The sequence below is a fragment of the Bacillus rossius genome, chromosome 8, assembly GCF_032445375.1.
Source record: "Bacillus rossius redtenbacheri isolate Brsri chromosome 8, Brsri_v3, whole genome shotgun sequence".
NCBI lineage: Eukaryota > Metazoa > Arthropoda > Insecta > Phasmatodea > Bacillidae > Bacillus > Bacillus rossius.
In genome coordinates, this window is record NC_086336.1 from 3536856 (window position 1) to 3560043 (window position 23188).

Below are 23188 nucleotides of genomic sequence, written 5' to 3' on the forward strand. Positions count from 1 at the left end.
CTCGCCTGGTACCTCCAGACGAGTCTAGAGACTGCAAACAGAGATACGCTATAAAAAAAATTGGTTGTCTGCAAAGTCGGTTTACGGACGATAGTTTAACGTGACAACGTCATAACAAAACATTAATGAAATGATTGCATACTTTTATGAATAAAATTGAATCATTTTTATTGAATTATCACTATTTTGTATGGATACAAAGAAGGAGTGAAATGATATTTACATTTTGATTGATAAATTTACTTTTATTTGCACTCATTAGTTCAAATATGTTTATTACTTTAACGAAGAGATTATTATAACTATAACTTTTATACATGTTTGCTATTTAACTTCTTCCAATCTGTGTTATTCTGTTAAGGATAGGACGATGATAGGAAAAGTAGGAAACGAATGGGAGTGTTTCAAGTTTAATGTGCCTCGAAAAAGTCAAATCGATGGTTGTTCCAATCGAGTGGAAGAGAGATAGATGCGGCGCAAGCGTACAATGAGCGTAACGGGACACAGTGTAACGGGACAATGCGCGTAACGGGATACAGCATAACGGGACAATGTGCGTAACGGGACACTTTTTCATGCGTGCAGCCGGCGTTCATCGATTTATTAGACGTTGTCACGTCAATAAATCATAATTTATTCTGTCCCCGTCTCGGGCCTCGAACCCCCCGCCCCCCTCTGCTCCTAGAGCTCGCGGCCTTGAAGTCAGTCTGGGGCGACTCCGCAGCAAAGAACGTAGCTTCCTGGGGACACAACAAATACATATTACTGTGCTCATTTCCAGCCCTACGCAACACCATATTAAACCACATTTAAAAATATTTACTGCGGCTTGTTTGATAGATCACCACGACGACAAACCACTATCAGCTGTTCAATCTCTACCTCGAACGGCAGTGTAGACAGCATAGAGAAATATGTGTCTATGAAATAATATGTTGTTATTTGTGAAGGCGAGCGCCTATCGTGTTATGTATCCTCTATGATAGAAACTGTGTTTCAAATTGGTAATTAATAGCGATCCTTTATGTGCTATTGTTAGTGTAAGTGTACAATATTGTGAAATATTTCGTCTTGATTCTTTTTATTTTGGTGGACTCATTCGTAATTATTTTGAGATCCAAATACAGGGTAAGAATGTATTTTAAAAATGACATTCACAAACATTATTTTAGGGTTTTGTCATTAATTTTTTTTTTATTTTGTGTATCAGTTATAGACTCTTTTAAAGTGATTAACTACTTTGATAAAACTTAAAACTTTTAAATATTACTACTGAGCACTTGATTAACTTTATTTATTTTAGTTAGTCATTAATTTAAACTGCGTTTTGTAACTACAACACGTCCGCACCTGTCGATGTGGTTTTGCTTGTAATCTCGCCACTGATTCATCAGTTTCATTCACCAAGCCTTGCCAGGGTTGTTAAGGTGCTGGCATCATCTCCGCTCGCACGACACACAATACATTGAAACTTATCCGAACAGCGTCGAAGAAGACTCAGTCTCCGTGAGCTGACAAATAATCAGATTTTTTTTCCTAGCCTAAGTTAATCTAAGTGTGTAAGGGGGGGGGGGGGGGTTCCAGGTTAGGGGAGGACCTAAGTGTGTCTCAGGCCGAAGCCTATACACTCTACCATGCGGGGTATTGACCATGCAGGCTAACTTACTCCGCTGGGATGCCGGCTCGTACTTTGAGCTGGGCCCATCGTGATTCCCTGCATTCGCTTGAGGCGAGGTCTGGCTCGGTCACTTCCCTTGACTCAAGCATATACTCCCGACGAGACGCGAACCCCGTGTCCGGTATGCGCTCAGTTTGGCTAACAACACATCTCGGGAAATAAATTCCTGGCTTGACGTTTCTAAAACACGATTCATTGAGCTGGTGCCCAGTGAAGTTACTTCACATTTCATAATTCAAGTCACGTCAGATAGTTCACTCGCTCCACACACGCGTGGTCCATGGAAGACTGGCGCGGATGGATACTGAGAGGCAACTGAGTGCAGCGCTGCTGATCGTGGAGCTGACTAGACAAGCTGTGTATAGTGCGGGCCAGACGTCTAGCGACTAGGCTCTACAGTCCCGTAGCAGGCGTGACCTGGCTCAACACGGCTTGGTCACACATCAACTGTTCTAAAAACACCAGTCACCGTGATCACACTACTGTGTGCATCTACACCTCGCTCGCTAAGCACTTTATGGTAAACATATTTTGAACGGATATAGAACGTGATGAAAAAAATCTCGCGCCCAAGGGCAGATCTCAGTCTCCTTGTTAGCGCCCTACTTCCCCTTCAGGCCAGCTTATCCCTCACACTTGTCACCCCGCGCTGGCAGCTCGCAGGACTTCTGGACTGCACTATACATCGCTGTGAGGACCTGGTGTGTCCTGGGGTGATGCCGCGCGTGATGGTGTCAGTGAGATGTGTGCTTATTCTTGGATGTATACTGTATACTGTTGGCAAAATTGGTTTATTATTAACAGAAAAACACTTATTTTCTACCGAAAGTGACGAGAAAAGTTTTATATCGTACGTGGAGAGCCGATAATATTGACGATTCTTGTTCCAGGTTAAGAGACCCGAGTGTGACCTGCTCTGTGGAACTATACGTCAGAAATGTCGGAAATGCCTTGGGTATGTGGACAACACGGTTTAAAGTGTTAACGCATTATTTATACATAGTGTTTAATGAACATGAGCATGCACCAGTTAGAATACTTCGTTCTAACTTGTGTTAATTTAAAACGTTTGTTCCATTCTCACTACCTGGCATGAATTTACTTCATTTTACTCGAAAAAAGCTTACAATACATTGTGTTTGTCATGTGTTTAATCTTCACATGAGACGCTGAAAGGCCAAGTGGTGTAAGTAATTAATTGATACATTTGAGATATTAAGGCTTAAAGTTGTTGATTAACAGAAAATTCCTAAGACAACATTACCACATTTCAATGGTACTAGTTATTCTCAAATGATGTATTTTATCTTTTGCAATTATAAAATCTATATTTTACATTTCACAACAAGTAAAACATAAGTGGCTTTAGACTTTTTAATGAAAATCTGTGACTTACACCACTTTGCATATAAATGTGAATGAAAAAATAATGTGTACAACAATATACATTAATTTTAAAAAACATCACTTGGTATTATTATAATTATTATTATTAGAAATAATTGAGTGTTTTTTTTTTAAATATTGTTAAGAGTATGTGTAATCACAATTCACGTGTTCCATAAAGTGGCATGAAAAATAATTTATTTCAATAGTATTATGGTTCGTAAGGAAGTAAGTGATAATTCACCAAAGACATCACTCAGGATCATCCTCTTCAAGATGCCCAAGTTCAACTTCATTGTGTTCTTCAGGATTCTCCTTTAAGCTTAGGAAGTACTCGTGGTGAATAGGTGGTATGAACCTCAAAAGATCTAGCATATCTTTTTTCTTGCTGTGACTGATGGTTCTGACTCCAACGTAAAGCTTTTCTTGCGTAATGTTGGCAAAACCCTGATGCACAGGTCGTCCCACTCTCTTTCCTTGTGCCAAGTTTATGCTACAAAAGTCAATGTCCTTGTTACAGGTCTCCTTGTAATAAATTGTTAGGGGGTTTCATCGCCTGTACTGAAGCCACTGTATTTTTAACCACGAAACTTGTTCGTTAAAAGTCATTTTTCTTTCTCTTAGTTACCACTTTTTCTAGAGATGATGTTGAGAAGAAAAGTTCTGGAGACATCTTGACTACCATGAATGGTCTTTTCCTCCTTGATTTTGTGATACTGTCGATCCAATCTTCAGGATTGTAGATTAACTTTCCTTTAGAAAACTGTTCTATCGAACCAAAATCTGATGTTCATATCAGGTGCTAGGTAACGCCTGTTTAGGTTGTGAGAACGGCTGTAATGTGATTGGTAGCTAGGAAAGGACTGAATGTGAACACGCACCTTATCTAAACGGTCCTCAGACGTTTTATTGCCTGGTGGATGATTTCCTCTTCCATCACTCCCGGCTTCTTTTCCTTCTTTGATTTTACTTACAGCCCTGCTAATCCTGCCATCATATATCTGAAATGTTTGTAAGAAATATTTTTTACATACTCTTGTGGACTCTCCGTTAAAAGGCAGATAAAATAAATGAACACTTTGGCGGGAAGGCTTTGTAGAATTTCTTGGTCGCCGTGAAATTGATTTGCAGACTTTAACCAACCCACCTACATAAGCATTTTGCAGTCGAAAGTCACCCATTTTCCAAAAGTTCTGAAATACTTGTTTTCTACTTTTTTCATCAATTTTGCTATGACACTTCATTCTTCACTCACAGTCTGAGTTAGCAAATATTTTACCTTGAACTATGCTGCCATCTTTTAATAAAGATATTGGAAAGATGCATAGTGATGTAAGTCCTCTTACACCAGTTTGGCTATTAACATAATTTTATTTGTATTTATTACATATATTTTGTGCTGCTGTCTTGTGATCATAGACAGAACTATGACTTAAATCACTATGCCATTTAAAAGAAACTACTTTTAACTGTCCTTTACTGTGTATAACTCAATTTGTAGCAAAAGTTGACTTACACCACTTGGCCTTTCAGCGCCTCACATATTCTTAAGATAAGTGAATTCTCTTTCTTATGTAATGAAAAATATTAAGGCCTCAATTAAATATTTATCCACGAAATATGAGTCACATAAAAATCAGTAAATTATATATATTAAATTTACATCATTTTTGTAGTAAATAAAATATTTTAAAATATTCTCAATAAAATTGTTAACCTTTCATGTTTGACTTCTTAGAAGGGTAGTAATTGTACAGTCAATAAAAAAGGGCGGTTATATTAAAAACAGTTAATCTTTGAGATTATCATCGAATGTTCATATGAAGTGTGCAGAGATGGTAGGTAAGCCTAACCTTCAGAATTTGAAGTCACGTCAACCTTTAAATCTTTGTTACTAATACGAGAAGATTATTGTTGTTTGTATTCAAAGGAAAGTTTTATCTTCTTTTCAAATATAATATAAGTATAGTGGTTAGTAGGTGCATATAGAGTATAGTAGGTGTCTGTAGAATATAATAAGTGCATTTGGAGTATGGCAGTTTCAGATATGGGTTAGTAAGGCCATATAGATAATAGTAGGTGTGTGTAGAGTACAGCAGGTGCCTGTGGAGTACAGCAGGTGCCTGTGGAGTACAGCAGGTGCCTGTGGAGTACAGAAGGTGCCTGTGGAGTACAGCAGGTGCCTGTGGAGTACAGCAGGTGCCTGTGGAGTACAGCAGGTGCCTGTGGAGTACAGCAGGTGCCTGTGGAGTACAGCAGGTGCCTGTGGAGTACAGCAGGTGCCTGTGGAGTACAGCAGGTGCCTGTTGAGTACAGCAGGTGCCTGTTGAGTACAGCAGGTGCCTGTGGAGTACAGAAGGTGCCTGTGGAGTACATCAGGTGCCTGTGAAGTGCAGCAGGTGCCTGTGGAGTACATCAGGTGCCTGTGGAGTACAGCAGGTGCCTGTTGAGTACATCAGGTGCCTGTGGAGTAGAGCAGGTGCCTGTGGAGTACAGCAGGTGCCTGTGGAGTACAGCAGGTGCCTGTGGAGTACAGCAGGTGCCTGTGGAGTACAGAAGGTGCCTGTGGAGTACAGCAGGTTCCTGTGGAGTACAGCAGGTGCCTGTGGAGTACAGCAGGTGCCTGTGGAGTACAGCAGGTGCCTGTGGAGTACAGCAGGTGCCTGTGGAGTACAGCAGGTGCCTGTGGAGTACAGCAGGTGCCTGTTGAGTACATCAGGTGCCTGTGAAGTGCAGCAGGTGCCTGTGGAGTACATCAGGTGCCTGTGGAGTACAGCAGGTGCCTGTGGAGTACAGCAGGTGCCTGTGGAGTACAGCAGGTGCCTGTGGAGTACATAAGGTGCCTGTGGAGTACAGCAGGTTCCTGTGGAGTACAGCAGGTGCCTGTGGAGTACAGCAGGTGCCTGTGGAGTACAGCAGGTGCCTGTGGAGTACAGCAGGTGCCTGTGGAGTACAGCAGGTGCCTGTGGAGTACAGCAGGTGCCTGTTGAGTACAGCAGGTGCCTGTTGAGTACAGCAGGTGCCTGTGGAGTACAGAAGGTGCCTGTGGAGTACATCAGGTGCCTGTGAAGTGCAGCAGGTGCCTGTGGAGTACATCAGGTGCCTGTGGAGTACAGCAGGTGCCTGTTGAGTACATCAGGTGCCTGTGGAGTACAGCAGGTGCCTGTGGAGCACAGCAGGTGCCTGTGGAGTACAGCAGGTGCCTGTGGAGTACAGCAGGTGCCAGTGGAGTACAGCAGGTGCCAGTGGAGCACAGCGGGTGCCTGTGGAGTACAGCAGGTTCCTGTGGAGTACAGCAGGTGCCTGTGGAGTACAGCAGGTGCCAGTGGAGTACAGCAGGTGCCAGTAGAGTACAGAAGGTGCCTGTGGAGTACAGCAGGTGCCTGTGGAGTACAGCAGGTGCCAGTGGAGTACAGCAGGTGCCAGTGGAGCACAGCAGGTGCCTGTGGAGTACAGCAGGTTCCTGTGGAGTACAGCAGGTGCCTGTGGAGTACAGCAGGTGCCAGTGGAGTACAGCAGGTGCCAGTAGAGTACAGAAGGTGCCTGTGGAGTACAGAAGGTGCCTGTTGAGTACAGCAGGTGCCTGTGGAGTACAGCAGGTGCCTGTGGAGTACAGCAGGTGCCTGTGGAGTACAGCAGGTGCCTGTGGAGTACAGCAGGTGCCTGTGGAGTACAGAAGGTGCCAGTGGAGTACAGCAGGTGCCTGTGGAGTACATCAGGTGCCTGTGGAGTAGAGCAGGTGCCTGTGGAGTACAGAAGGTGCCTGTTGAGTACAGCAGGTGCCTGTGGAGCACAGCAGGTGCCTGTGGAGTACAGCAGGTGCCAGTGGAGCACAGCAGGTGCCAGTGGAGCACAGCAGGTGCCTGTGGAGTGCAGCAGGTGCCTGTAGAGTGCAGCAGGTGCCTGTGGAGTACAGCAGGTGCCTGTGGAGTACAGCAGGTGCCTGTGGAGTACAGCAGGTGCCTGTGGAGTAGAGCAGGTGCCTGTGGAGTACAGCAGGTGCCTGTTGAGTACAGCAGGTGCCTGTGGAGCATAGCAGGTGCCTGTGGAGTTCAGCAGGTGCCAGTGGAGTACAGCAGGTGCCTGTGGAGTACAGCAGGTGCCTGTGGAGTACAGCAGGTGCCTGTGGAGTACAGCAGGTGCCTGTGGAGTACAGCAGGTGCCTGTGGAGTACAGCAGGTGCCTGTTGAGTACAGCAGGTGCCTGTGGAGTACAGCAGGTGCCTGTGGAGTACAGCAGGTGCCTGTTGAGTACAGCAGGTGCCTGTGGAGTACAGCAGGTGCCTGTGGAGTACAGCAGGTGCCTGTGGAGTACAGCAGGTGCCTGTGGAGTACAGCAGGTGCCTGTGGAGTACAGCAGGTGCCTGTGGAGTACAGCAGGTGCCAGTGGAGTACAGCAGGTGCCTGTGGAGTACAGCAGGTGCCTGTGGAGTACAGCAGGTGCCTGTGGAGTACAGCAGGTGCCTGTGGAGTACAGCAGGTGCCTGTTGAGTACAGCAGGTGCCTGTGGAGTACAGCAGGTGCCTGTGGAGTACAGCAGGTGCCTGTTGAGTACAGCAGGTGCCTGTGGAGTACAGCAGGTGCCTGTGGAGTACAGCAGGTGCCTGTGGAGTACAGCAGGTGCCTGTGGAGTACAGCAGGTGCCTGTGGAGTACAGCAGGTGCCTGTAGAGTGCAGCAGGTGCCTGTGGAGTACAGCAGGTGCCTGTGGAGTACAGCAGGTGCCTGTGGAGTACAGCAGGTGCCTGTGGAGTACAGCAGGTGCCTGTGGAGTACAGCAGGTGCCTGTGGAGTACAGCAGGTGCCTGTGGAGTAGAGCAGGTGCCTGTGGAGTACAGCAGGTGCCTGTTGAGTACAGCAGGTGCCTGTGGAGCATAGCAGGTGCCTGTGGAGTTCAGCAGGTGCCAGTGGAGTACAGCAGGTGCCTGTGGAGTACAGCAGGTGCCTGTGGAGTACAGCAGGTGCTTGTGGAGTACAGCAGGTGCCTGTGGAGTACAGCAGGTGCCTGTGGAGTACAGCAGGTGCCTGTGGAGTACAGCAGGTGCCTGTGGAGTACAGCAGGTGCCTGTGGAGTACAGCAGGTGCCTGTGGAGTACAGCAGGTGCCTGTTGAGTACAGCAGGTGCCTGTGGAGCACAGCAGGTGCCTGTGGAGTACAGCAGGTGCCTGTGGAGTACAGCAGGTGCCAGTGGAGTACAGCAGGTGCCAGTGGAGCACAGCAGGTGCCTGTGGAGTACAGCAGGTTCCTGTGGAGTACAGCAGGTGCCTGTGGAGTACAGCAGGTGCCAGTGGAGTACAGCAGGTGCCAGTAGAGTACAGAAGGTGCCTGTGGAGTACAGCAGGTGCCTGTGGAGTACAGCAGGTGCCAGTGGAGTACAGCAGGTGCCAGTGGAGCACAGCAGGTGCCTGTGGAGTACAGCAGGTTCCTGTGGAGTACAGCAGGTGCCTGTGGAGTACAGCAGGTGCCAGTGGCGTACAGCAGGTGCCAGTAGAGTACAGAAGGTGCCTGTGGAGTACAGCAGGTGCCTGTTGAGTACAGCAGGTGCCTGTGGAGTACAGCAGGTGCCTGTGGAGTACAGCAGGTGCCTGTGGAGTACAGCAGGTGCCTGTGGAGTACAGCAGGTGCCTGTGGAGTACAGAAGGTGCCAGTGGAGTACAGCAGGTGCCTGTGGAGTACATCAGGTGCCTGTGGAGTAGAGCAGGTGCCTGTGGAGTACAGAAGGTGCCTGTTGAGTACAGCAGGTGCCTGTGGAGCACAGCAGGTGCCTGTGGAGTACAGCAGGTGCCAGTGGAGTACAGCAGGTGCCAGTGGAGCACAGCAGGTGCCTGTGGAGTGCAGCAGGTGCCTGTAGAGTGCAGCAGGTGCCTGTGGAGTACAGCAGGTGCCTGTGGAGTACAGCAGGTGCCTGTGGAGTACAGCAGGTGCCTGTGGAGTAGAGCAGGTGCCTGTGGAGTACAGCAGGTGCCTGTTGAGTACAGCAGGTGCCTGTGGAGCATAGCAGGTGCCTGTGGAGTTCAGCAGGTGCCAGTGGAGTACAGCAGGTGCCTGTGGAGTACAGCAGGTGCCTGTGGAGTACAGCAGGTGCTTGTGGAGTACAGCAGGTGCCTGTGGAGTACAGCAGGTGCCTGTGGAGTACAGCAGGTGCCTGTGGAGTACAGCAGGTGCCTGTGGAGTACAGCAGGTGCCTGTGGAGTACAGCAGGTGCCTGTGGAGTACAGCAGGTGCAGGCGTGTGTCCTGGGCGCAGGAGCGGCCCCCGGAGGAAGGTGTGGCCAGCAACCAGGCGCTGTCCGCGCGCGCCTCTACTCTGCTGGAGAGCCGCAGTCTGCTGGACGCGACCTCAGAGGCCACGCTACCCCGCCTCACGAGCATCGTGTGCACCATCGGTGAGTCTCCGCAGGGCTGCCACACTCACCTGTGTGCGTCCTTGGGCATGTTCATTATATTAAATATCAATGAAAACCCCTAACCCCATTTACCAACAGGATATCAAAACAATATTTTGGTAATGAGAAATGTCATTTATGTTTAAATGTTTGTTCAACAACACTCACTTCACCTACGATTATGGCATTTTTACTCTTCATTCTAACGAGTTAATTAAGCTGGTAAACGAACTTTCAGCATTAGCCTTGATACAGCTAGTTTTAATTTTGTTGTTCATATCCAATAACTCAATTTTTTCTTTAATAACTTTGAAGATTTAATTTTATATTGTTAAATAATGAATACCCTTATCACTTCCATTGGGGTTGAGTTTCTTTATGATGCAAAGTCTCGTATTTCAGTTAGCTAAAGACTATACAAACAAAAATGTTTGTTGAAATTCGTTTAATTGTTTTCGCAGGATGTCGGAATTGAATAACAAATATTCATTAATACAACAACAATATTTTTTAATTAAATAAAAATCATCTATTTATATAGTTTACATTCATAAATCATTGCAATGAACTGGTAATTTACCCTGATTTATTTTTTAGTACAAATAGATTATAGTACAATGCAGAAATTTTCTTCTTAATGAGCTCACGTAGAAGGTTTTTGGACACTTTTATCACGTATTTTTCCAAAGAATTCCAATCACCATTAAGTTATATGGATCAAAACAATTTTAAAAATGTATGTTAAAAATTTAAATATAAATTCAATCTTTTAATGATAAAGGTGAGACAGGTTCGAAAATTGTTTTTTTTATATTAACTTTAAAAATACCAGCAATACTATTGTTATCTTTTTCTCGGACAGTAAATAAACCTTTATAATAAAACTAACTATGGCGTCTGCGGTAATAATAACATAAGAATGTTCATCTATACCCAAAAGCGATTCTGTTTTAAACTTAAGTACTTTACAAATTTCTATTGGAACTGCTTAATTTCATACACGTTTAGTATACATAAAAAATTATATTGTAAATGCTTTAAATTAATTTTGTGGAAAGAACCTTCAAGAACTGTTTACTCTTCGTTGAACTTAAGCGATACAATGAAATAAGAGTAAATATGATATGTACTAGCCAGTTAACTACCTACATGTCGAAGTGTGTTTTTTTATAACTTGCACGTATTCTCTGTTATTTACAATACCTTATACATATACATATATATTAATTTGCAAATGCTTTAGTATTAGATTACTACCAGTAGAGAAAATAATCTTTTTTTCGCTCAATTTCATACTTGTCATACTATTATTTACAGTTATTTTTCATTTGCAATATATAACATATAATGTTTCCATAGAACACAGTAAACCACAGGAATTCCCTAACTAGCGGACACTAATCTGTTTGTTGGTGGACTCTAAACGAACTCACCACGCCAGGAAATTCTCAACTGCTTTACCATTTTTATATCAACACGCGGTTTGACAGAAAAAAAAAAAAGACTTGAACTGTAGAATTTGGTTGCTAATAAAATGTTGTGTAGCTGTTCTTACTCGCAGTGTCCAGCTGATAAATATAAATAAAAGCAATGATTAATATTATTTTAAACATACATATTTATCCAAAACTACTTCCAACACAAGCCACAGCTATGATATACGAGGAGGGAGTAACGCTGCTGTGTACAGAAATAAGTCTTTTCTCCCACTCATTACCACACTCGCTACTGAAAGGCAGAGAAAGCTAGTGCCATGTTCGTTCTTTTAACCTTACTTTGTGTTGTGTCAACCAATAAAACATATTCACTCATTCACGTAGGCTTTGCTTGTTTTTGTCGCCGGGAAACGGACACCTGACAATAATTTAGTCATGAACGAACTGATACCGTGCTGAGTCTAGAATTTGTATGGCTTATTAATGCTTTAATATGCTAATTACTAATTATTAATTGACAATTTTGACGTGACATCTAATAAATCGATGAACGCCGGCTTCACGCACGAAAAGTGTCCCGTTACGCACATTGTCCCGTTACGCTGTGTCCCGTTGCGCTCATTGTACGCTTGCGCCGCATCTATCTCTCTTCCACTCGATTGGCCTATGCGTCCGAGGAGAAGAAAGACAGCGGCAGCACACAACTTACATCTACACGTGAACTGTATCAGTAGTATGTTTTGGTTCCTCCGGGGACAGGATTCAGGATGTGGAGCCGGAGCCGGTGTCCGCCATCTTGGATTGTGAGGTCACGGCGGCCATCTTGGATGGTCGTGACCTTGACCTTTGACCTTTGACCTTGACCTTGAAATTTGATCCCCAAAACTTGTCAAAATTGCCCGAAATTGGGCAAAATTTGCCCAAAATTCCTCAAAGATCGTCAAAATTTTTATTTGTGTGTAAAAAAATTCTGCCAAAAAATCTCAAAAAAAAAAAACAATTCAAAAATTAGGATTTCGAAAATCCTCAAAAGTCGCTTTTCCTTAGAAACCACGAAAATTCCTAAAAGAGGCTTAAGCATCCTTGTCTACAGCCTCCGATAAGCCTCTGAAGTCATCTAGGATTATGACCGCCATCTTGGATTATGACGTAACCGTTGAAATTTCCGTTACGTCCGCCATCTTGAAAATCCGTAATTTTTATGTTAGAAAATCGGAATTTTTTTAAAAAATTATTTAAAATTTTAACTAATAAAATATTAATAAAAAATATTTTAAAAATTTACTTTTACGACACGGAGCTTGGAGTCCTCGGTTCGAACCCGACGAGTGCAAAAAATAAAAATGGCGGCTGATCCTTCCCCCGTGGTGGCTGCTGGCAGACTGACCCCCACCACATATTTAAAAGTATATATATCATCAGGTAGTATGACGTCATGTCCGCCATCTTGTCGTCGTTTGCTGGAAGCGATCATCATTGTATCGTCGGCTAGAGTGCGCTGATGCCATGTTAGTTTAATTCTTACCCGCTAGAGTGCAGTAATAATTTATTATTACTAAGGTGCCCGTCATCTTGAAATGTGAGCGTCATATTGAAAATCAGTAATTTTTATGCTAGAAATGCGGGAAAATTTTCGTAGTATTTTAGTAGTATAGGAATGTATTTCCGGAAACTGGGTTCTGGGTGTGAATCCTGTCCCCGGAGGAACCAAAACATACTACTTGTTTCGTCGACTGGTTATAAAGTGAAGTGAAAAGTTAATGTGGTTTTCATTGCTTATTACAACAACAATTTCGGCAATAAAGGTAAATATCCTTGCATTTTAAAAATCTGATTACTAGTTTAATTTCAAGTATTTATTCTTTTATTATTAAATAAAAATGATTCAATTTTATTCATAAAAGTATGCAATCATTTCATCAATGTTTTGTTATGACGTTGTCACGTTAAGCTATCGTCCGTAAACCGACTTTACAGACAACCAATTTTTTATTTTATTTTACCTGCGTGCCGTTTGCTTGGATTTATCACCAAAACAATTGGTAAGAAATTCAGCCCGCGGCTGTATAGCAGTTACTTGCAATTTTTAATCCCGACGAAAAATAACTGTTTTCCCAGTGACGTATTGTTCCGTCGCATTGCGAAAAGCAGAATTACCCTTTAGTTGATGACGTCCTTATAGCAAGGATTCCATCACGCTAAACCATGAAGTTGTTTCAGGTAGGCCTATAGTACTGTATATAGAAGATCGATATAGGAGATATACATATAATTTTTGTAACATAGAATTTTATTAATCTGCTCATTGCAGTAAACATGTTAGCACACCTTTTTCACAGGATAAAATATCATCTTGTTTAAAAATTGGATTGGTAAACTTGATTTTGTAGGTATTAGTAGGGCCTTGTTTCGTATGTAGAGGATAAACATTATAAGAAATTAATGTAGAATTAGAAACCTCTTTTGGTTTTTATTTTAATTTTAATATTTTACTTGTCTTTCCTATATATTAATAACAGTAAAATAACATTATCAGAAATAAACTATACTCGTGGAAAAAAAGTGATACTATATAAATTACTAAAAATAAATTACCTAACGCATTGCAGTAAATGTTAATATTATTTTGTGAACTGTCAATATTAGTTGAAAATTTTAGAGTAAGAAAATTCTAAAACTATTCGGAATGTTAGAAGTGTTTTTTTAAGTATTTTTACTATTTTTAGTTATTATGTGTCTACTGATAAAAGTGATAATTGAAAAAAATAAGATAATGGTAATAACTGAAGTATTTTGCTTGTTTTAAACTTCTGAAGTTTTTTTGACATTCAAGTCGCGGGCTGTCTGCAAAAGATAAGACTTCGAGTTGTATCATCACATCCGTGTGCAGGGATTCAAAGTGCAGAGTCTTATGAATACACATAATAGATAGACACAATTAAACATTTAAAATCTTTTGAGCGAATGTTGTTATCGTATTATATTTTACAAATATTAATACATTAAACTCATAACTCATATTATTATTTTTTAAATTTTACATTTCATTATCTACTAACGAATTAATGTTTCAATGTTAATTGTTCATATGTGTAGTCAAATTGTGTAGGAATAAATTTTTTATGTTGAAAACCTTTTGTTACCTCAGATCACTAAAAATATAATTCCATATATTTTAAATACTAACATTAAATATTGGAAGAATTTATCTCACTCTTGTTAGCTTAGTTCGATAGCGGCATTATAAAATTTAATGTATGCAATCTTCTTTCTTTGATTGTTAGTTAATGTCCTTGATTAGAAGCTAAAATCTAAATAATTCAGAAAAAAAGAAGGTATAATTGTTTTTAGGTTCATTAACTTTCAACCCGTAAGAAATATATTTATTTAAAACATAATATTTTATTAAACATAGTTTTTAGGTCATAGAGTTGGTAATGGTGCTTATGGTGTGTTCTACAGCAAGTAGCTCGTAGCGAGAAGTAGTTCCTAAGCTGAGACCAGACAAGCCAGAACCTCGCCAGCGAACATGTGTACTCTTTCTAAGCTGCCTGAATTCCTTGCCATCCTCCTCCCGTAGTTCATCTTCATTGTTGCTTTCGCATAGCGAACATGAGGCTCGTATTTAAGTTAGATTCATCAAAGGTTACTTAAGGGGCCCGCCTCGTCAGGGGTGTGTGTGTGTCAGTGAGGCGGGATGATAAGCGCGACGCTCGCTGGTGCTTCTAGCGCGGTGTCTCCTCTGGACTGGCGCGCAGTCTTCTCGTCGTGCATATGAGCGGTGACCGTGACATTATAAGGCCGAGGAATGAACATAAAGGTGTAATGCGAGTTCCTTAAGTGCTTTCAAGAATCTGTACGGTTTTTTTACGCTAAAAAATTATTCTGAAAACATGCGTTTTAGCCATTTTATCTCTTATAAACATACAGTTTAAAAACTTAATCCGAAATTAAAAGTACTTTTCGGCCCTCAGCGAACTCTCAAATTCTTTTTGTAAGCAGTCCCCCACTCGGATATCTTGAGTAGTTTTGAAATAGCGTTGTTTTCCCTGAAGCTCTGCGCACCGCGTGTGTGCCCGGGTAGGCGGTGGCCTTAATGTGACTGAAACAAAGTTAAAAGTTAAGAAACTTTGATCTAGTTGCTTTCCTTTAGATCAAAAACTGCATAATTCTAAGACTTAATGTTTTTCTTAGCATACTTAAATTAATTAACACGCAATCATTGTATTTCTATTCATGCCTAAGGTCTTACCACTTATGATTTTTCTATTGTAACATCGAATTTATCCCTTTTTTTATTGTTTAAGGCAAGAATTTCATAGTTACGTGAAGCTTTTATTCAATCCAGTTCATAGGTTACCTTTTATTTTCAACTTTTATTAAAATCCGTTCAGTATTAAAGTCTTGATAGAGTACCAAACATCCAAGCATACAAAAAATTAACATGTATTATTAAAATACAAAGATTTCGCCTTAAGCTTTCCCCGTAGTTCATTATTTTAAATTAATCATGCTCATTATCTTACTTTCCCCTTAAGGGTTTTCGGTGATGAGAATTTTTCGTCATGAAACCAAACCTATCCAACTTTCGTCCCTTTATTTGTATTACTTATTTTAGAAAAAAAGTTAAGAAAATTTAGCTTTATTAATGTGCATATGATTAATACTCAATCTCTTGACTTAAGTTTTATTTGTTCAGAGAATTAAAATTTTTAATTTAATCAAATTAAAAAACCCTTTTAAATCCTTTACACGTGATATTTAAGTAGGCCTATACATAAGTTTCAGTTGGTAGTTTCAATATGTTTAGTAGACACTAATGCCCCATAAATGATCTTCCGCTTAGTTATTTTGTGATATAAGATGTATTGTTATAAATCCAAAATTACACTCTTTGTACTATTTCCCCCCTAAGAAATATAATTTCGTATAGTGTTTAAAATTATTTGCCGCTATTTTTATATTCATTGTATATGCTTAGTTCCTTAACTTTAGCTTGGTTAGCTTCGAAGATACCATTTTTTTTATATACGAAATAAAATTCTATTTGTTTCTTTAGTACTTTAGGTTAAGAATTTCGGAAAATTGTAGATTAGAGTTGTATGTATGGTGTATACATTATTTTTACACGAATTTTTCTTCAGCTTTAATAGCTTTGAAAATATCGTTTACTATTTCATTCTCTTATGCGTGGTAAATTGTATTTTCATCGTATAAATCTAATCAAAATCCACTGTAAAGTTCCTGCATAGTGATTTAACAAATTAACTGGAAGATAACAAAATTTGAAAGTCCTTATTTTGGTTTTGTATAATTGTTTGTCACCAAATGTACTAATTTTTGAAAAACTTTTCCAATGTACTTACACGACCCCGTAATAGATTTATTAAAATTCTAAAGGATGTAAATCTTTAAAATTAAAGATCTTATCTATGTTGTATACATGATTGAAATACAAGACACTTAGAAAAATAAATAACATTTTACTTTTCAATCAGTACGAGTGGTTAGAATGTCCGCAGCAAGAAATTATTTTTGTTGTCAAAATTTGTGGGTCAAATTTTTAAGATTTCGGGGATTACGATTCCGGTATTGCTTAAAATGTAAACTTAATATGTGTACATCAAACAGTCGCACTTGTTTCGTAAGAAGACAATCCGCCTGTTGCAGTACGGGAAGCTGACAGTAGACTGAGCCACACAAAATATTACCTTATCCTGTTATTAAAAAAATACGCTTATTAAATATATTTAGATTAAATTTTAATTTTTTATTTAAATTTCTTGTATTTTTGATTTAAAAAATACGTTGTAAATTGGCCATAAGTTGTGAAGACGAAAAAATAATTATAATGAGTTATATGGTCAACAAATCAGAATTTAATGAAAAATAACAGATACAGACAACTTATAAAATTAAATTCTATTGCGTTCAACTAAACCACGAAGATATCCGTTCAACAAACCTAAGCAGTGTCCATTAAATTTAATACTTTAGTTTTACTGATAATGTCTCGCACATTATTATTATTTAATAAGATTTCAGTAGATTCAGGGGAATTAAAAACACGGGCTTTATTTGGTGTGTCTTCGTTTTTACAACAAAGCGTAAAGCCACAGCAAAAGCTAATTTATTAGTCAAGTGAAGTGATGCTTTCCTTAGCTTCTATGTTCGACATTGCAAGCGGCTAAGAACCGATCAAAACGAGAGAAAAACTTTCGGATAGTTTATTGAATTCCATGTAGTAACCGATGCAGAACTACTCAAATATAATTTTCAAATTGTAGTATGTAAAGGAATAATGTTGAGTGATTACGGGTTTAAATTTATAATAATTTAATACTTGACAGTTCCACCTTTGTTGTAAGAAACATTTTTGAGTTTTATAGGGCTGTCATCTTGTGTTTTCACGTCATTAATATACAAAGCGAAATTGCTAACATTCTGCGATGAGGCACCTTGAAGCATTATAATCTATGGGATACTCGGTTATACGTGGAACACTTATGTTGAGTGGTGAAGTTTGTTCGAAGCTGATTGTTTGTTGGATATTGATAGCGATTTTTATGTGTGTTTTAAAGTGTCGTATGCACAACTGAATGTCACGTGAAGTGGAAAGTGCATTTGATTGTCTTTTGCTATCAGTTATTTTGAAATGTTCTAATACATGTAAGGGGACTAGACCTATTTTTAGAACCTGCGGTCAACAACAACAGCAGACTCAGAAGTAATGCTTCATAGTTAAACTTTCCAAAAATATTTTATAACATTTTTCAAATTAACTATTATTTTTAAGTCATTGTTAATAACGTAAATGTTTGTATTAATACCTACTAAGTCAATCATAAGTGATAGTTGAATAAATGTTTCAGTCATTAAAAATAATATTGTCAAAATGATGTGATGCCTATTTTAATGCAAACAATCAAAATAAATTCTTAAGCTATATTTCATCTTTAAGACAACGTTAGTTAAATGCGTTTACTATAACTGAAATTTTAATTTGGTATAAACGGTTACGATAAACACAATTTAATTTAAGTAGTTTCGTTTATATTGTCAGACATATACGTAAATAAAAATTTTTTATATGATTTTCATGTGTCGTTTTGATAAGCAGAGTGTATTTTTTTTTAAATATACATAACAAACTAAATTTTCGTACAAACTTATTGAGAAAAAAAAAGTGTTTAAATGTGTTAAATGACTTATTCCTAACCTAAGACCAAAGTTCCGTCACGGGAATTGTAAGAGGCCCTGAAAATCTATATTTCGAATTTTCATGTGCATATCTGGAATCTGGAATCGAGATGGTTCTGAATTTCCAAGGCACTAGGTTGTTTTCATAAAGAATAACTAGTAGTACCTATGTATTGTTCCTCATGCGGCAGGGTCCAGGGTCCGGGTTGCAGATGGGGCCAATGACGACCGCCATCTTGGCTTGTAACATTCCGGCAGCCATCTTGAATAACCTTGTTCCTTGACCTTGACCTCTTCCGCCATCACGAATTCCACCATCTTGAAAAAATAGTGACCCACACACAATCGTTGCCCTTTATTTACGGTATAACTTTCGGTCATAATTAATTTCTTTCAGAAAATATTAATTAATTTTACCTGGCATTTCTAAATTCTCAAATTTGTTACGATTTTGACATCCAAGAAATATAAAATAACTTTTTTTGTGATAGAAATGCAAACCATATCATGAAGTAGCCAGTGGCATTGCAGTTAAACCTAAAAAGTTTCAGTTCTGCAATAAATTATATACTCCTTACTTGTAGAACCCAAAAACTTAAAAAATGTAACTTTGGCAGCTAATTATGCAAAACGTATGCGCTGTATATCTTTTTTCATTTCGTGAAAGTTAAACAATTGAAAAAGTCTGAAAGTTGATCAGTATTGCGCGGGGAGAGACTCGAGCTTGCAGAAGCCAGGGGTACCAACTGCTGCTCCCTCGAGGCACGCAGGCCGTCGCTTCTGAGCCATCAGCCAGTAACCCAGTACGTGAACAATACTTGTTGGAACTGTCTCAAACATAGAACAAAAGTAGAACCAAGCATACCAAGGGAACATTTGCGCCACAAAAATATGTGATCTAACACAGAGTCAAACACAAATCTGATGCCACAAAAAAGTTATCATTGCGAAAAATAAGAAACAACAAATCTTCATACAGGCCAAACGTCTCCGAACCAAGAAATATTTTTCTTCGATACTCGGCGAACATTTCAAAAAAGGCCATGTTCATTGTCAGGCACATGGGCCAAGTGTCTTTGAACCAAGAGGCCAGGTCAAGTACAATTAATTGTAAGTAGTATAGACCAAATTTATACGAAAAAAAGGTCTTATTAAATTCATAATTTGCATTATTTTCAAACAAGTAATGACCTCTTTCAAGCAGACAAAAGTTTTGGAACTATCAGAATAAATTGTATGGATATAATATAATATAAAACCTAGAGATCGTAATATCTTCAGTCCAGAATAGAGTCCTTGACTACACACAAATAACGAAAAGAACACACATTATGTAAAAACATTTATCTCAGTAATGATACGATCTCATCTCAGGAATAGGACCTCGCACAAGGATATGATCAAATCTCAGGTATACGACCTCGCATAGGGATATTATCTAATCACATAGATACGATTAATAAGAGGGATACGATCTCATCAAAGGAATATGATCTCTTCATAGAGATACAATCTCATCACAAGGTTACGATCTCTAAGAGGGATACTATCCAAACATATAAATACGATATCACTACAGGGGTTTAATATAATCACAGGGCTATGATCGGTCACGGGATAAGGTAGGATATGATCGACCTGATAATATTGGTAGGATATTTTTAGAATACTTCGATATTTCAGTCTTTGTTGGAAATCACATTATGATAAACAAAAACTAAATTTTTGACATCTAAAAAATTGATATATTTTTAAATTGTATATACGTACAAGTAAAACAAGTCTTTGTTGTATGTACCATCCACTAATTAGTTCACGAATTATGGTGACCTCTTCGTATTGTCTTAATCTGCCGACTATTATGTTTTGCTTCATGTTGGCTTTCACTGTGATAAAATATGAACCACACCGTGTCCATCTATTCAAAAATAAATACTCCAGTACTTCAGGATAATATACAAAAAAGGTAGCACGGTTTCTTCTGGATAGACACTCTGCCGTTGCAGGACTGTGAGACTGCTTAAGCAAGCAGTAATAGGTGAATTAGCTTGCAGGCTCAGGCACTCAGAGCATGGATACACTAGAGCAGCGACACCTGGGATATGGCAGGGCTGCATAACATGAAAAGGGGGTAACATCGCTCATTCTAGCAGACCAGGCCACACAGAGCGTGGAGGCTTTATAGCATCACAACCTGGGATAGCAACTGTGTCTATATGCCTTTGCATAACAACCCGGAGGTGAAAGGCACTCGTGCTTTTAGGCTCGACTACACAAAGCATGGGTTTGATATGTAAAACCCCCTGAAGTAGATATTGAGACACTATATGTATATACAATGCAGGACTATACAACACATTGGAGACATGTGCTGGAACTTGCAGGCGTACAGCGTAGCGACACACAGCAGTATCCTTTTAGATATCTACAGTGCCCCTAAGCCTCCATGCAATATGGTACTACATAACCAGGTGGTGATCAGAGAATGTTCTTACAGTTCTGGACACGTAGAAACTGGAGATGCTTGAATTATTACCCCATGTATTGCCACTGTGCCACTACAATTCCATGCTGTGGAACTACAAAAAAGCCAGTGACCAGACACGTGCTAGCAAACCCAACAACACAGAGTATAGAGTTTCCAAAGAGCTGCTACGCCTCCATGCACTGTGGGGCTACATAAACAGGCAGTGACCAGCCTCGTGCTTGCAGGACCGGCCACGCAGAGCGTGGAGATGCTGGAGAAAATGATGGAGGCCGGCATGAACGTGGCGCGCCTCAACTTCTCGCATGGCACGCACGACTACCACGACCTCACACTCAACAACATACGCACCGCCGTGCAGAACTACAGTCGCCGCATCAACCGCGTGTACCCGCTGGCCGTGGCGCTGGACACCAAGGGCCCGGAGATCCGCACGGGCAACCTCCTGGAGGTGAGTCCCTCTGGGGCCAGGTCCTTGTGGAGATCATCCATGGAGCTGCCAGAACACTACTCTCCTGGAGGTGAGTCCCTCTGGGGGAGGCTTCTGCTTAGGCCAGGTCCTTGTGCAGATCATCCATGGAGCTGCCCAGTACACTACTCTCCTGGAGGTGAGTCCCACTAGGGGAGGCTTCTGCCCAGACCAGTTCCTTGTGGAGATCATCCATGGAGCTGCCCAGTACAATACTCTCCTGGAGGTGAGTCCCTCTGGGGGAGGCTTCTGCCCAGACCAGGTCCTTGTGGACATCATCCATGGAGCTGCCAGTACACTACTCTCCTGGAGGTGAGTCTCTCTGGGGGAGGCTTCTGCACAGACCAGGTCCTTGTGGACATCATCCATGGAGCTGCCCAGTACACTACTCTCCTGGAGGTGAGTCCCTCTGGGGGAGGCTTCTGCCCAGACCAGGTCCTTGTGGAGATCATCCATGGAGCTGCCCAGTACACTACTCTCCTGGAGGTGAGTCCCTCTGGGGGAGGCTTCTTACCAGACCAGGTCCTTGTGGAGATCATCCATGGAGCTGCCAGTACACTACTCTCCTGGAGGTGAGTCCCTCTGGGGGAGGCTTCTGCCCAGACCAGGTCCTTGTGGACATCATCCATGGAGCTGCCCAGTACACTACTCTCCTGGAGGTGAGTCCCTCTGGGGGAGGCTTCTGCCCAGACCAGGTCCTTGTGGAGATCATCCATGGAGCTGCCAGTACACTACTCTCCTGGAGGTGAGTCCCTCTATGGGAGGCTTCTGCCCAGACCAGGTCCTTGTGGAGATCAACCATGGAGCTGCCCAGTACACTACTCTCCTGGAGGTGAGTCCCTCTGGGGGAGGCTTCTGCCCAGACCAGGTCCTTGTGGAGATCATCCATGGAGCTGCCAGTACACTACTCTCCTGGAGGTGAGTCCCTCTGGGGGTGGCTTCTGCCCAGACCAGGTCCTTGTGGACATCATCCATGGAGCTGCCCAGTACACTACTCTCCTGGAGGTGAGTCCCTCTGGGGGAGGCTTCTGCCCAGACCAGGTCCTTGTGGAGATCATCCATGGAGCTGCCAGTACACTACTCTCCTGGAGGTGAGTCCCTCTATGGGAGGCTTCTGCCCAGACCAGGTCCTTGTGGAGATCAACCATGGAGCTGCCCAGTACACTACTCTCCTGGAGGTGAGTCCCTCTGGGGGAGGCTTCTGCCCAGACCAGGTCCTTGTGGAGATCATCCATGGAGCTGCCAGTACACTACTCTCCTGGAGGTGAGTCCCTCTGGGGGTGGCTTCTGCCCAGACCAGGTCCTTGTGGACATCATCCATGGAGCTGCCCAGTACACTACTCTCCTAGAGGTGAGTCCCTCTGGGGGAGGCTTCTGCCCAGACCAGGTCCTTGTGGAGATCATCCATGGAGCTGCCAGTACACTACTCTCCTGGAGGTGAGTCCCTCTGGGGGAGGCTTCTGCACAGACCAGGTCCTTGTGGAGATCATCCATGGAGCTGCCAGTACACTACTCTCCTGGAGGTGAGTCCCTCTGGGGGAGGCTTCTGCCCAGACCAGGTCCTTGTGGACATCATCCATGGAGCTGCCCAGTACACTACTCTCCTGGAGGTGAGTCCCTCTGGGGGAGGCTTCTGCCCAGACCAGGTCCTTGTGGACATCATCCATGGAGCTGCCCAGTACACTACTCTCCTGGAGGTGAGTCTCTCTGGGGGAGGCTTCTGCACAGACCAGGTCCTTGTGGAGATCATCCATGGAGCTGCCCAGTACACTACTCTCCTGGAGGTGAGTCCCTCTAGGGCAGGCTTCTGCCCAGACCAGGTCCTTGTGGAGATCATCCATTGAGCTGCCAGTACACTACTCTCCTGGAGGTGAGTCCCTCTGGGGGAGGCTTCTGCCCAGACCAGGTCCTTGTGGAGATCATCCATGGAGCTGCCAGTACACTACTCTCCTGGAGGTGAGTCCCTCTGGGGGAGGCTTCTGCCCAGACCAGGTCCTTGTGGAGATCATCCATGGAGCTGCCAGTACACTACTCTCCTGGAGGTGAGTCCCTCTGGGGGAGGCTTCTGCCCAGACCAGGTCCTTGTGGAGATCATCCATGGAGCTGCCCAGTACACTACTCTCCTGGAGGTAAGTCCCTCTGGAGGAGGCT

The 23188-nt window shown here is 42.0% G+C and overlaps 1 protein-coding gene across 1 annotated transcript in view; it reads left to right on the forward strand.

Annotated features, from left to right (window-relative positions):
• The first annotated feature begins 963 nt into the window (after positions 1 to 963).
• LOC134535495 (pyruvate kinase-like) overlaps positions 964 to 23188 on the forward strand; it is a 56087-nt gene continuing 33862 nt past the window's right edge. The window contains exons 1-4 of the mRNA XM_063374628.1: positions 964 to 1128; positions 2569 to 2633; positions 9309 to 9447; positions 20796 to 21019. Of these exons, the coding sequence (XP_063230698.1) occupies positions 2616 to 2633; positions 9309 to 9447; positions 20796 to 21019 (381 nt within the window). The 5' untranslated portion in view covers positions 964 to 1128; positions 2569 to 2615. The remainder of the gene's footprint in view (positions 1129 to 2568; positions 2634 to 9308; positions 9448 to 20795; positions 21020 to 23188) is intronic.